The 14,197-nt window shown below is 29.5% G+C and overlaps 2 protein-coding genes across 2 annotated transcripts; both read left to right on the top strand.

Moving 5' to 3' along the window:
* Positions 1 to 91: 91 nt before the first annotated feature.
* LOC107441692 (DNA-directed RNA polymerase II subunit RPB4) lies at positions 92 to 949 on the top strand. Its single transcript, XM_043047201.2, has one exon. It carries the CDS (start codon positions 242 to 244, stop codon positions 668 to 670), a length of 429 nt encoding a protein of 142 aa, XP_042903135.1. The 5' UTR covers positions 92 to 241; the 3' UTR covers positions 671 to 949.
* An 11,005-nt stretch (positions 950 to 11,954) lies between these two features.
* Positions 11,955 to 13,774, top strand: LOC107441679 (glutamate receptor 3-like). The gene has a single exon (XM_016055022.3). The coding sequence runs from the start codon at positions 11,978 to 11,980 to the stop codon at positions 13,250 to 13,252; it is 1,275 nt and encodes a 424-aa protein (XP_015910508.2). The 5' UTR covers positions 11,955 to 11,977; the 3' UTR covers positions 13,253 to 13,774.
* The last annotated feature ends 423 nt before the right edge of the window (positions 13,775 to 14,197 follow it).

Below are 14,197 nucleotides of genomic sequence, written 5' to 3'. Positions count from 1 at the left end.
TTTCTTCTACTTTGCAAACTTATTTGGATTTCGTTTAAAACGGTCAGTTCAGATTGATAAAAGATCCCATTCCTTATGTCTAATTGGTTGATTGATTGTTGCTGTTATGGTGCCATTTGATTATTTTGATCAGTATTCCTCTTTAATTTTGATCAAAAATCGAATTAGATTTGTATTTGAAACTTTGCAGAAAGTAAAATTTGTTGTTTTCTAATCTATAAAATTACCGCATTTTTCATCAATGTCTGCTAGCGCTCCAAGTTATGTTCTCGATCAAATCGAAGAAGATGCTGGTGAATTACAATTTCCCAAAGAATTCGAAAATGCAGAAACTTTACTTGTGTCAGAAGTTTTAATGTTACTAGAGCATAGAAAACAACAAAATGAAAACGCCGAGGAAGAACAAGAACTGCCAGAAGTGTTCATGAAAACCTTGAACTACTGTCAAAGATTCAGTAGATTCCGAAACAGAGAAACAATATCGGCTGTGAGAAGTCTATTGACACAGAAAAAGGTACATAAATATGAACTTGCACAGCTGGCGAATTTGTGTCCTGAAACTCCAGAAGAAGCAAAGACTTTAATTCCGAGCTTAGAAGGAAGATTTGAAGATGAGGAATTACGCCAAATTTTGGATGACATTCAAACGCAGAGAAGCTTTCAGTACTAAGTTGCGTGACAGCAAATCATTAACTTTTTTTCTTCGGATAAAGCATTCTTCTCTTTGACTTGAATCTCTTATTTGTTTTTAAGTTAAGTTTTATCAGGTTTAGTAGGTATTTTAAATATGAACTGTTTTTTACTGAATATTTTTACTTTTTAATACTTTCAAGTTATATAAAGCTCTTGAGTTACATAAAGCTTACAAGTTATATTATGTTTACATTTGCTCTCAGTCATCATTTCATTATGTATAATTTTGATAAAATAAAATTTTCTAATTAACAGATTATTGTGTTTCATTTGAAATGAGTACAAAACACATGAGAAATTTAGAGTAGTATTTTATAAATTTTCTTGTTTTTACTTTTTCAATATAAAATCAATAAATCAACCATACATTTTTGACTAGTGAAGGATCAAAGAAACTTATTTAGTTTTTATGTTGTGAATATTATGTCACTCACAGGAATATTTCCAACCATATTTTGATCTGTCGTGCCAAATAGATTTTGAACTGACAAATTTAAAAAAAAATTTTTTTTTAGATATTTGTCTGGGGGTGGAGACGAGTTATACCTTTCAACTTGGTCCCTTTCTGTGATGTTTTTTTACTTTCTTGTGGGTCACTGCCTGGAAGTTGCCATGACTTGGCGATTATTCTGCCACAGATCACAATATGATGATCTCATCTCGCTAATTACAACTAATGTCAAAAGAGAATTTTTTTTTTGTCAAAAAAATATTTATTTTTTAGAATATACGAAGCGATTAATTTGAGGCCCCATTAATTTAAACATGATTTTAATCAACCAAGCATTTTCGTGATTTGACAAGTCTGTATGGATATTTCACCGTACTGAATAACTTTCTCATGAAATAAAAAAGATAAATTCATTTTTCAACAGGAAAAACAGCTATGTTATCTCTAGGTACTGCTAATGCTCAGAGAGGATTAAAAGAATTATTTTTGTACTAATTTTATTTGGTATTCTCCTTACAGGTACATCTGTATTGATAAATTCTTGTTAATAATCATTTTAAAAATGGTGATAATCTGAATATTCATAGATATTTTAAAACATGAAAAATTGCTATTTTAGCAATATTGAAATAAATTACTTTTAATATGTGTTGTGCTATTTGATTATAAATGTCATGTTTCAAATAATTAGAGTCAAAAAAACAATTTGAAGTGCAAATTTCAATAACAATGCTAAGAATTGGTGTTTACATAATTGTATAAATTATGGTTTCCTTATGGCAATTCAAAAATTGAATTATTAGAAGAGTTTAATGAAAAAGCATATTTTTCTTGTTAATGACTGAAAAACAAAATAGAGGTATTAATATATGTCAGCAAATTAATTTATTTCAAAATGTTATAAGTTATTAGTTTTGTATGAAATAAAAACTTTTAAATAAAAGTTCTGTGGTTTATTAAATTATAATTTTTGTTAATTTATTTATTTTATATGTTTAAAAAAGATATTGTGATTTAATTCAATGTTTGAGCATACAATATATTGTGAGCTATATGCAAACCACTAAAAGAAAATTGATAAAAGTAACTTCTTCTGTGCAGCTGAAATTATCAAGCTTGTTTTACCCTCGCTCATTAGTCTCACTTTAAAAGAAGAAAAATCAATTTATGGTGATAATGAAATGTAAGATATTTTCTTGTTGCACTTTTATTTCTCTTATTAGGGAAATAAATTAAGGATGGATTAGTTTCTGAATTATAACTTCATTATGAGTATTTAGTGACAATGTGCCAACATCATATACAAATAACATGATTGATGGGCATTATTGGTGAGGTAGGAATTGTGGATTACATCCAGACTAGGATAAATTGAAAAACTTTTTGTAAGTACAAAAACTCTATTAAAAAACTTTCAAGCAATTTATTGACACTTTTTTTTTACTAGTGTCAACCCTTTCATTGCCACCTAATTTTGATGAAATTTGTTAAAAAAAAAAAACGCTTTTAAAAGTGTTTTACTATATTGTATTACAAACTATGTCGATTATTTTATATATTAGTTTATATTTCTTTAAATTTAGCAGTTTTATTAAGATATAATTATAAAGTTAGTTATTTACTTCGTTTTTCTTTATGCTTGTCTTTCTTTGTATAAATAAATGTGCGTTTAAAAATATATGTATCCATATAACATCATAATTCCTTACGTTTATTTTCTTGTTTCTGATAATGAATAATACTAAAGAATTTTCCGCGACGGTGACAAATTTCCTGGGAACAGTGTTTGCGTGTTTGTGTATATTGATATAGATATTCAGAAAAAAAAACAATTAAAGCAGGAAAAAGCAATAAAAATAAAAGATATGTGTGTAGGCAAGACAGCACTTATGGGGCCACACTGCCTGCCAACACACAGTGGAGCCTTTCTGTTGGCAGTGGAAAAACCAAAGCTGACTTTTCCACTGACAACAGAAAGGCTCATGTGTCTTGGCAGGCAGTGTGTCCCCTGATAAAGTGCTGTCTTGCCAACACACATATCTTTTATTTTAATTGCTTTTTCCTGCTTTAATTGTTTTTTCGAATATCTAAATTAAAATAAAGCAAATTTGGTTTTAGGCGCTTTTCTATTTTGATTTATGTTTTAATTGTTAATTTACCTTTTTGTCTTTTTCTGCATTTGTAAATTAGATTCATTTTTTGATTAGATTTTTTGATTTTTGCGTATTAAGGCTTATCTCCCCCTCAGTATTTAGATATTTCTTAAATTTGACATTTTCATCCCCTATAATATATCAGACAAATAAAGAGAATTTTCATGAATCATCATTGGTTTAAAGTTAAAGACAGGAAGAAAAGAAAATAATTAATCTTTTTGCAGGTATATTTAGCAGATTTAATGTATATATTTTTTTGCATGTGTGGAGTTTAGAGAATTATTGTGACTGTGTTAATTTTGTCTCCCTCGAAAATTAAACCCCTGCAATACCTGTGTGTTACAATATGGGATATTGTTCAAAGTGGTACTTTTAGAGCACCTAATAATGACATGGTTACAAAATCAAGTATTTGAACATAACGGTCAAAACACAGTACCGTCATTCGGGGCTACTTTGTGCAAATTCGAATTTGGCATTTTTCAAGTGCTGCTATTCAGTATTATGTTTTTTTTCACGTTAAAAATGTGTGGAATTTGAAGATAGAAGTCTCCTCTATTACTACAAACATTTTTTCGAATTTTAAAACAATCTCAGAGTGTGTTTCGTTCATCCAATGTCAACAACTTTCCTAGGACGTTGGATGTCGAAAAGTGTGCGTGGAAACTTTAGTTGTGAAATGCAAAGACGTTGATAAAACAATTGTCGCAAGTGCAAAATTTTTTATTTATATATTAATAAACAATTATATCATGTTAGCGTTAAAAAAATTTGAAAATTAATAACAAATAAACGGAAAATGAAAAAAAATGCACTTTGGGGCTACTTTGTGCAAAGTTTCATTCGTTTTTTTTTTCGACAGAAAAATGGTCAGACGTTATAAAAAAATACCTGGAACGAGAAACTACCGTGATTACACTTTAGAAAAGCTGCAACAATGTTTGCAAGCAGTTGCTGGTGGTATGTCGATTGCAGAAGCTTCTCGGAAGTACAAAATCCACAGAAATACTATCTCTAATAAAATTCACAAGAAACACGTGAAACTTCCTGGTAAACTATTATTTTTCTTCTACAAAGATTTTTCTAATGAATTAATCAAACGATTTAACACATAAAAATATATTTTATAGGACATCAGGTGATTTTGACAGAAACTGAAGAGCAAGTTCTGTCATGTTCATTCAAGCATGTTATGTTCAAATTTATCAATATTATAAATGTTAATGAATATGTAATAATTATTATTTTTGAAATTTCATCCATTTCAATGTTCAAAAATGTATATGGTTTCCTTTTGTTTAAACTCAAATGTTTTGAAATAAACATTCTTTTTAAGAAAAAATTCTTCAAAAAAAATGGTTTTTTAACGCTGAAAATTATTTTCAAACTAATATCTTTACATATCTTGATGTTTTTGTCTTTAAAAATGTCAACAATTAACTTTTTTAACAATTTTATATCAATATTTTACTAAAAACATGATTATTAAACTGAATTCCTATCGCTGCACAAAGTAGCCCCATTTGGGGGCTACTTTGTGCAAGGTATGTTTTGACTTATTATTCGTAAATATTGCATACAAATAATGCCAATATCTATCAAATTCACTCATCTGAGTCCAGTTATGAATATAATATCGATAAATTTTACTAAAGTTTGAATTAACATGTTTTTTTACATGTCAAAGTTCAAAAACTGCGAAATCCTGCACAAAGTAGCCCCGAATGACGGTAATTGAAAAATAACCAATCTATTTTAAGGTCTAAGTTGTAAACTAATTTTAGGTACCTGTAAAGTAATTTAAACTTTATCAAGTCGATATACAAAAGATCATAGATTTATACAGTTTGAGTACCGCAGTGAATTGACTGGTTCTTAAATCAACATTCCTAGTAGATCACCGAAGTCAAGCTTCACTGGCTGCAGTCAGTGTGCGGATCGATCGGTGTCTACTTTGATCAGCCTGTGCTGGATCGAGGTGTGCGGTATGAGTCTACATGAAACAGTTCTACATTTAAGTATTCCACTTTGCGCGCAGATCGTCTTGCTACCGGTATCATACCCTCTTTCTGAGGATCGAAATTGTGATGGTATTTCTTTGGATCATCCTCAGGGATGTTTCCTAGACCGTCTCCAACAGCCCAATGTGCAGCTCTAGTGTGACGTAAATGAACTACAACTTATACAGTTTGAAAATTTTTTAATGTACAGAGTGTCCAAAAAGTATGGAAAAGGGTGAGTATTAAAATTTCCACACTGGATAAAAAAAAATCTAGTAATACACATGTGAAATATTTTATGCATTCAAAGATATCAAACTCGATCATCAATCTCATCTCTTGTTATGGGGGAACTTCCAGCTAGGAATCGGGCCTGTTTTGGGAGAGGCAGTCGAGATTGATATCACTAGGTAGTTTTTTCAATTCTCGAAATATCTATTTTAAACAATTTTCACGCCATTTAGATTTTGTAATTACCGAATCACTCATAAGTCAAGTTGTAATAAACTGTATGACGAATTAGAATACTTTTTCCAGGAAAATCCCAATTTGCCATTAAGAATAGGGGATTCTATAATAAGAAATCGGGAACTTTGAAGTTACTCTTATTTTAAAAAGTTAGTTTTATTTAATTTGCTTTTAAATTTTACCTGTTGAAACGCTGTTACTATTGTGATTATAAATGTTGAAGCAACTACTTTGATTGTTCTCATCACCCAATATTATGCTTTGTGAGGTTCTTACTCCTTGAATTTTTTTAGACAAAAATATATATATAAAAAAAGTATTTTTACGCTTTTATCTTTACTAATAAATGTTTTGAGCGTTCTACGTGCATTTAATTTAGCCTTTCGTTACCTTATCTTCTACTAACACAAAGCAAATTTTGAATTCTTATTACCAGTCAAAGTTACCCATATTGCGGTGTACCTTATATTTATAATATGTTTTAGAAAGCACCTTATAATATGTTTTTGAAAAGTTTCATACTGGTAAACATTAGATGTTACTGCAGATGTAAGACCAAGTCTGCAGACAAAGTCAGCAATTAGTAAAAAAAAAAAAAACTCTTGAATTGACAGTTCTTATGGCCCATCAGAGTTACCCCATATTGCCATAACCATCTAGAAGAGAAATGGTTATGGTATTGCGGTGTACCTTACAGATTATGATGTTTTTATTTTTCTTGCCTTTAACATAAAATATGTTTCAGAAAACTATCATACAGGTAAACATAAGATGTTGCTGCAGACCCAAGACCAAGTCTATAATTAGTCTAAAGTAAATGCTCTTGAATTGGCATTTGTTTTAAATTGAAAAGTGGTCTAAGTCACTTCAAATAATATTAATAATTTCTGGATCACAATTTGTATAGATTTTCTTATTTAATTTCTACCACGAGTTCTAAAAATATAGATAAAAGGTGATCAGTACGCTACACCTTGTATATAATAGCTTATATGAAATGTACTAATGAAACTTTTTTTTGCGATAATTTTTATTGTAATAAGCTATATTATTATGAATACAAAAAAAAATGTTTTGTTAATAAATCGTATAATTAGGAATGCAAGTTTGTCGCGGAAACAAAAAAGACACAAATGCACTAAAAAAAAAAAGACCAAAAAATACCCTGAAAGAAAAAGACCAAAAAAGCGCTGAAAAGCATGCACATAGTACAAATAATAAAATAAAAGCATATAAAAAAGCTGAAAAAAATTGTTTACTATTTTTTATTTTATATGATTAGGCAATATTTATTTTATTTTAATTCAAAGAACAGAATTTCAGTGCGAATTATTGCACTGCATTGTTAAGCTACTCCCGTTAATCTTCAGTTGTTCGTCAAATATTTATTTAATAGGATTTCCGCAGGTTTTCACCACCAAGGAATAAGAATTTTTACCGCTCTCATTGTAATAGCCGATGTTATTCCTTCATTTAAGTAAATGTTTTGGTAGAGGACTAACTAATTAAACTTTTTCTTTCTTTTATGCTCTTATTGCTCTATAAGGGGCAACGTAAGCAAATTAATTTGTTCCGCAGCGACTGATCGTAAAGACACGGTTCCCAGTAAAACACCGAAGTCAAGCATCACTGGCTGCTGTCAGTAGCGGGTGGGTAACTACTTTGATCAACCTGCATAGGGACCGAGGGTGCGCGGTATCGGTCATCGTTAAACTGTTCTACCGTAAAGTGCTCGAATTCGCGGAGGATCGGAGAGTGATTCTGCAGAGGATAAAAATTGCGATGGCAAATCTTCGGATCATCCTCAGGAATATTTCCCAGACCGTCGCCAATAGCCCATTGTGTAGCTCTAGTGAGACGTAAATAAAGTTCCAACCTACCTACCAACCAAATAAATTTATAATCCAAGGGATAGAAAGATCACCTTTTTTGGCAGATTTTGGACTATTTCTATAATATTTTCTTGTCAATTGGCTTTTGATCTTTTCTTCTAAACATATCGGACTACCAGATATGCATTAATTACTTTGAAGTGTCACAAAAGTACTAATTGCTGCTAAAATGTAAATTAAAATTTAAAAAAAAATTAAAACAGAAATAAAAATAATATTTTTTTAAACACTTTAAACATGCAAATCGTAACATTTTGAAAAAAATAATAAATATTTCGCAGTATTTCACGCCGCGACAAACTTGCAATCTTATTCATAACTACAAATAGTTTGTTTACGCTGATTTATTGCTAAAAGTTTTGTAGACATTGTTTACAAGTGGTTCATACATTACTTACTGTAAATTATTTTGCATGCAAGTTTCATTAGAGAAGTGATTCATTTATTCTTAAGAAACCCTCGACGTCACGCAGATTGAATGCGCTAAGAAATATTGGAAAAATTAGCTTAAATACATTTATTTCACTCACGCTTCGAAGAAATTAATAAGAATTGTTCTTTACTCGCAAATCCCCAAAGTAAGTTCAGTACTTTTTATTTGAAACATGATTGCATTTATTTTTAATGATATTACAAAGTAATTTCATTTAGTTTTTTAATTTTGTTGGGATTTGTATGATAGAGAGAGGAGATAACTTAATCTGTAAAGTAATAATAAGTAATGAATAAAATAATGAATGGCGATCTCATTAATGTATGTATTTGCTTATTAACTGTTTTTCATTTAATTATTTTTCTTTTCGTTAGTTTAACTTGCTTTTTTTTTCAAATTATAAAAATAATTTCTTTATCTTAATTGTTTGAACTAATAATTATTATTTTAAATTTTTCTATTTATAAATTTCACCTACACTTTTTTTTATCAAGCATTAAACTTATGCATTCAAACTTATATGACTTGGAGGTTTATTTCACTATTTTTCCTTCGAGCTTTTTTTATTTTTCTTAAATTTAACTAACATTTCATTTCGTTTATTTCTTTATTTTTTTTAATAAAAATTCCATAGTGCATTCGATATTATAAAAATTATTTTTCATTTTTAAAATTTTAAATTGAATTTTTTTAATCAATAATTCACTTTGCACTCAAAAACTTAAAATGGTGTGTTAAGTAAATAAATTTTTTTCAATTAAAATTTTTCTACTTAATAAGTATTTTAATTTTTTCCTTTTTAAAAATTTAACTTACATTTTTGAATTAACAATTTAAAGTTCATTAAAATTAAAATTGCTTGCAAATTACTAAATAATTTCGCATAATTTCAGATATATATATATATATATATAAGCANATATGTATATATATGTCCCATACGTGACTTTCTATATTAATTATTAATTCATAGCTTAAAATAGATCATTTTATTAATTAATTAAAGGAAATTGTTCCTTTTCTATGAGCACAAAAGTTTAATATTCCAATTAAAAGATAATTTATCTGAATGCGTAATAAGTCTCGGAACTATGAACTCTATAGTGTGACCTCTAATAGAAAGAAAATAAAATTTTGTCAATTTGTATCTTTGTCGTATTACTTTTTTACTTTTCCTAAAACTGAAATAAATAAATAAACTGCTTTGAATGTAAGATTACCTGCATTTTTCATACTTTCATTACTTTGTCATTAGATATAAATAATTGAAAAACAAATACTGTCAGAACATGTGCCTAATAATATAATTGAAAGCTCTAAAGGAGAAGATATCAATAAAACGTATTTTATTTATTCAAAATTAAAAAAAAAAAAAAAAAAAAAAAAAAAAAAAAAAAAAAAAAAAAAAAAAAATTCGTGTGACTTTATAATATAAACGAGATTGGCTCAACGGCTTGTTGACCACTGGGGGCCTTGAGCTACAACCTTTTCATCCGAGTCCATATCTCTGCGAATTAACTGTTTCTGTAAAATTTGTTTAATTACAATTTGGGCAAAGAATGAATTCTAAAAGAAATTGCACGAAGCGAATGTAATAAAGAATTAAGAATTAGAATTAAACGTATAAATTTTTGTTTTAAAATTCATGAAAATAATTTTTAAAATTTATTAATAAAAATAAAAATAATCGAGATCTTTTAAAAAGTTAAAAATGAATTGAAAAAAAATAAAAATTGCAAAAAAAATTATTTCATTGAAACTAAGATCCTTTTATGCATCTAAATAAGCTTCTTAAATGCCGTGATATGTCAATTTATGTTGATTGCAACGAAAAATAAATGTTTGGTTGGGAAACTTTCATGATTATTTATTGATAAGTGCCTCTAAATGGCTAATAAAAACTTATTGCAATTGTAATTTGTTATTTTGTGGCAAAGTAACATAAAATATCAATTATTCCATTTGAGAATATTTTTTTTATATTACAAGTACTTTACTTTGCAATCAAAACAAGTCTGCTATTTTTCATAACTAAGTTACTTTACAATAAAGAAAATCTAAAATGTTTGAGCTAGCTACCTGTTTTTAGTGTGACCGACAAAAAGCTTTTTGTTTAATGTAGAGATTTTACCTTAGCAACAAAAAGGCTTTTATTCTCAAGAAATTCTTCCTCAACTTTTAGAGAGAAGGAAAAACACACACGGAATATTTCTCAATCTTTATGAATGGAAAATATCTTTCAGAAAAAAAGTAATCAATAATCTGCTGTTTACTTTAGAATTCTTGGAATTTTAGAATTCTTGGAATTTTAGAGTTCTAGCAATTTTGGCGTTAGCTCTTGGCATGGAGAAGAATTTCCGAAATTAGACAAATTAGAAGGCGTTTCTTAAAATTGAAAAAAGATCATGGGTGAGATTCCTTTTGCTGTCGGGCTAGAACGTGGGAGGTTTATGTGAATTTCCTCTCCATGTAACGTAAATGCTGGTTAGTTCAGCTAAAAAGTCCTTCAGAAAGCCTAGTTTGTCCCAATACTTGATCTAGGAGTTCCCTTGTCTTCTAGGTTGGGTTAAAATATACAGGCTACGGAGTTGAATATTCAGAGTCGTAAACTCATAGTTAGGCCGACTGTTCAACATCGGTTATAAAATAAAATAAATGCATAATGATTGGTAAAAGAATGAGATATTTACAAGGTGGGTATAAAATACGATAATAGTAGTTTTAAAGCATTCCGGAAAATTATTTTTCCTTTAAAATTTCGATCATGATGAATGCATATATTTTACCATAATAAATATGTGATAGCTCTTAGATATCATCCAACATAAATTTAAGAGAAATAATTCTTACGAAAATACAAAAATATATAAATTATGTTTATAAAGAATGTCAAAAGTAAGTTTTTTGAACTTAAAAAGTTAGTTATCGATCCCCTTGAACATATATTTCCTTAATGAATGTGTGGTAGCCTTTAAATACCTATAATAAATTGTTAGGGATACATTTCCGACCTTGTATTGCCATATTATTGTCATGTGCGATCTTGTATTGCTATTCTGCTCCTTCTAGGAGCATCTCACCCCTCTTAGAAATTGTTTTCAATTTCCTTGGATATAATTAAGGACGAATTTATCGAATTTATTTTACTGTAGATAAATAATTTCTTTTGAAGATAAGGCTTTAAGTTAAGTTAATTTTAGGTCATTCATCGCTTCATAATTACCATTAATTCATTGCTGTTCACATAATATGAATATCAAATGTATTAATATATTTCTTTTTGTCTTAGAAAGATAATTTTTGTTTACGATATGACTAAGGATTTAATTTATTTGATTTGATTACACTAATCACAAAAATAATTACTAGTCACAATCATTTCTAATTCATCGATAACTGCAAGTAAATATATCTTCAATATACCGACCAGGTGGCCGAGTGGTTGGCGTGTCTGACTGCGGAGCCATTGGCCGCGGGTTCGAATCCTGCTCAGGTCATGGATGTTTCTTTCTCTCTCTGTGTTCTCAATGTGTGAATGTAACCTGCCCTATAAATGGGTTTGTAGTTGTGTGACGTGGGCGACGCTGCTTCACCACCGTGGTTACGCCACAGGTGCCCACAGGGTAACGAGAAGAAAGTAGCAGTCCTGGCATTTCTATGGCCAATGGGACTAACCCAAGTGCCCGCTATTAAAAAAGAAAAAATATCTTCAATATTGGTAAATTCATCGCAGTCATTTAATTGTTGAAAAATAATTTTAGACATTTATTTTAAATAATCTCACAGATAAATTTCTGTATCTGTATTTGCATAATGTATTAACTGAATTAAAAAAAAAATTCTGTCTTGATTGTTTTTAGGGGACACAAGAAATTAGTACCCAGATGCTCCGGATTGCTATCTTACCAACAGGATCCACTTTAATAAATGAAACCAATGGTGAAATTAAAGTGATTGGAGGGTACGAATCTTCTCTCTTGGATATTCTTATACAAGGTTTAAAAATGCCATATAAACTTTACGTACCCAAAGAAAAAACATGGGGTGCTAAAACTCCAGATGGAAATTGGACAGGATTGATGGGAATGATCCATCGAAAAGAAGTAGACATAGCATTAAGCTCAATGTTCATAACCGAATCCAGGCAAGAAATCGTAGACTTCAGTTTCCCGTGCACTTTCCACACTATAACATTTGCCACGAAGCTCCCAGCAACTATTTCGAAAGGAGACGCTTTCTTTATGCCGTTTTCATTGATGCTGTGGCTTTGTATAGGATTTACATTTATACTGTTTTTCGTGTTCATGCGTTTATATCCACCAAATAAAAGTACATTCCAGGAGGATATTTTTAACATGATTGGAATCTTCTTGCACCAACCAGGCTGGTTTGAAGTCCAGACCACAGATGCCAGATTTCTTCAGTTGTCTTGGATGCTATTTTCACTATTTATTTCGTTCAGCTATACAGTGCTTCTGTTATCTTTCATGACGCTGCCGACTCGAGAAATCGGTATTCGCACCATTAATCAACTAGCAAAAGCAGTAAGCGAAGGGCGTTACAAAGTCGTGACCATCAAAGGATCCAGCATAGCTTTTACTTTGGCTGAAAGCGGGAAAAAACGGGATGAGATAATTGGCAAGAAAATCATAAAAAGTAAATGGTTTGTCGAACCACAAAAATTGGACTTAGTGAAGTATATCAATAAAAATAAAGTTAAAACTGCTTTTGTAACATCAAAGCATAATCTTCATCTTCAATATCAAGATAGTTTCTACGTTTCTAAAGATTCTTTCTTTATGGCTCCATCTGCAATTGCAATGATTAACGGTTTTCCTCTGCGACATAAAGTAAATAGCCTGATATTAAGAGGAGCGGCTTCTGGAGTCTATGATAAAACATACAACGAATACGTTTTCCGGAAAAGGTTAAAAAGTTCAGATGATGATGATTCAGATTCTGATAAGCAACTTGGATTGAACGATCTATACGGACTTTTTGTTCTTTTAGTTTTCGGTAACATTTTAGCTGCCATTGTTTGTCTATTTGAACGTATAAGTTATAGAAAAAGGCAGAAGAGCAAAGAAAAAATTTCGAAGAAGTGTAAAAAAGTTTCAAAGAAGTTAAAACAGAAAAAGATAGTTTTAATCTTACGTTGAAATATTACATTAAGAATGAGCTGCTTACGATGTCTATGATAGAACATGCTAAGATATTTTACCTAAAACTTAAAAGGTATTATATACCACGATGATGTTTTAGATTCTAATAAATTTCAACTTGGATTGACTTTTTGTTCTTTTAGTGTTCGGCAATATTTTAGCTAGAGTAGCGTGTTTTTTAAAACGTATAATTAATAGAAAAAAGCAGAAGCATAAAAAAACTTGAAAAAAGTCATGGAAGAAAAATGTTTTAATCTTACATTGAAGTATTATACTAAAATGAAGCTGTAGATGTCTACGATAAGACATTATACTAATATATTTTACTTAAGAAATTAAAAAGTATCAATATAACGATGACGATTCGGATTCTTCAAAAGTATGGACTTTGTATTGAGGGATTAATGTGCGCTTCTTTTTCTCTCCTTTTAGTGTTCGCTTATTTATGTATATTTCTCCCTATAATATTAAGTATTAGTTATTTATTTTCTACCTTTTGCTATTTAACTTATATAAAAATAAATATTTGTATTTTAAAAATAGGATTATTTTTACATTTCATTAATTTGTTAATGCAGAAATTGATATTTGGAAAAGCGTATATATTCATATTAGTCTTCATAATTTTCTAACCTTTGTAGGCCAAAATGTAAGCAAAACGAAATTTCGGTTTACTGTACAAATTTAAGCTTCTTATAGTGCTAAAATTCCAACTTTTTTGAAAAAATAATATATCTCTATATAATCTATGTAACAAAACAACATGATGGTCTAACGCAGTTTTCTATTGTTGTATTGTAGGAGCATTTTCATTGATCACATAATCACATCGTGGGATCCAGATTTCCCACATTGATTTTCGTATTATTTCGATTGTCATCAGCATAAAATTAATAAAAGTCATGAGAATATCATTTCCCCATAAATATTTTTGTATCCCTA

The sequence above is a fragment of the Parasteatoda tepidariorum genome, chromosome 7, assembly GCF_043381705.1.
Source record: "Parasteatoda tepidariorum isolate YZ-2023 chromosome 7, CAS_Ptep_4.0, whole genome shotgun sequence".
Classification (NCBI taxonomy): domain Eukaryota; kingdom Metazoa; phylum Arthropoda; class Arachnida; order Araneae; family Theridiidae; genus Parasteatoda; species Parasteatoda tepidariorum.
The sequence above is the reverse complement of the archived record's forward strand: the minus strand, read 5'-3'. Positions and strand labels throughout refer to the sequence as shown.

Coding starts and splice junctions, on each gene's coding strand:
- LOC107441692 (XM_043047201.2), top strand. CDS start 242: ATGTCTGCTAGCGCTCCAAGTTATGTTCTCGATCAAATCGAAGAAGAT.
- LOC107441679 (XM_016055022.3), top strand. CDS start 11,978: ATGCTCCGGATTGCTATCTTACCAACAGGATCCACTTTAATAAATGAA.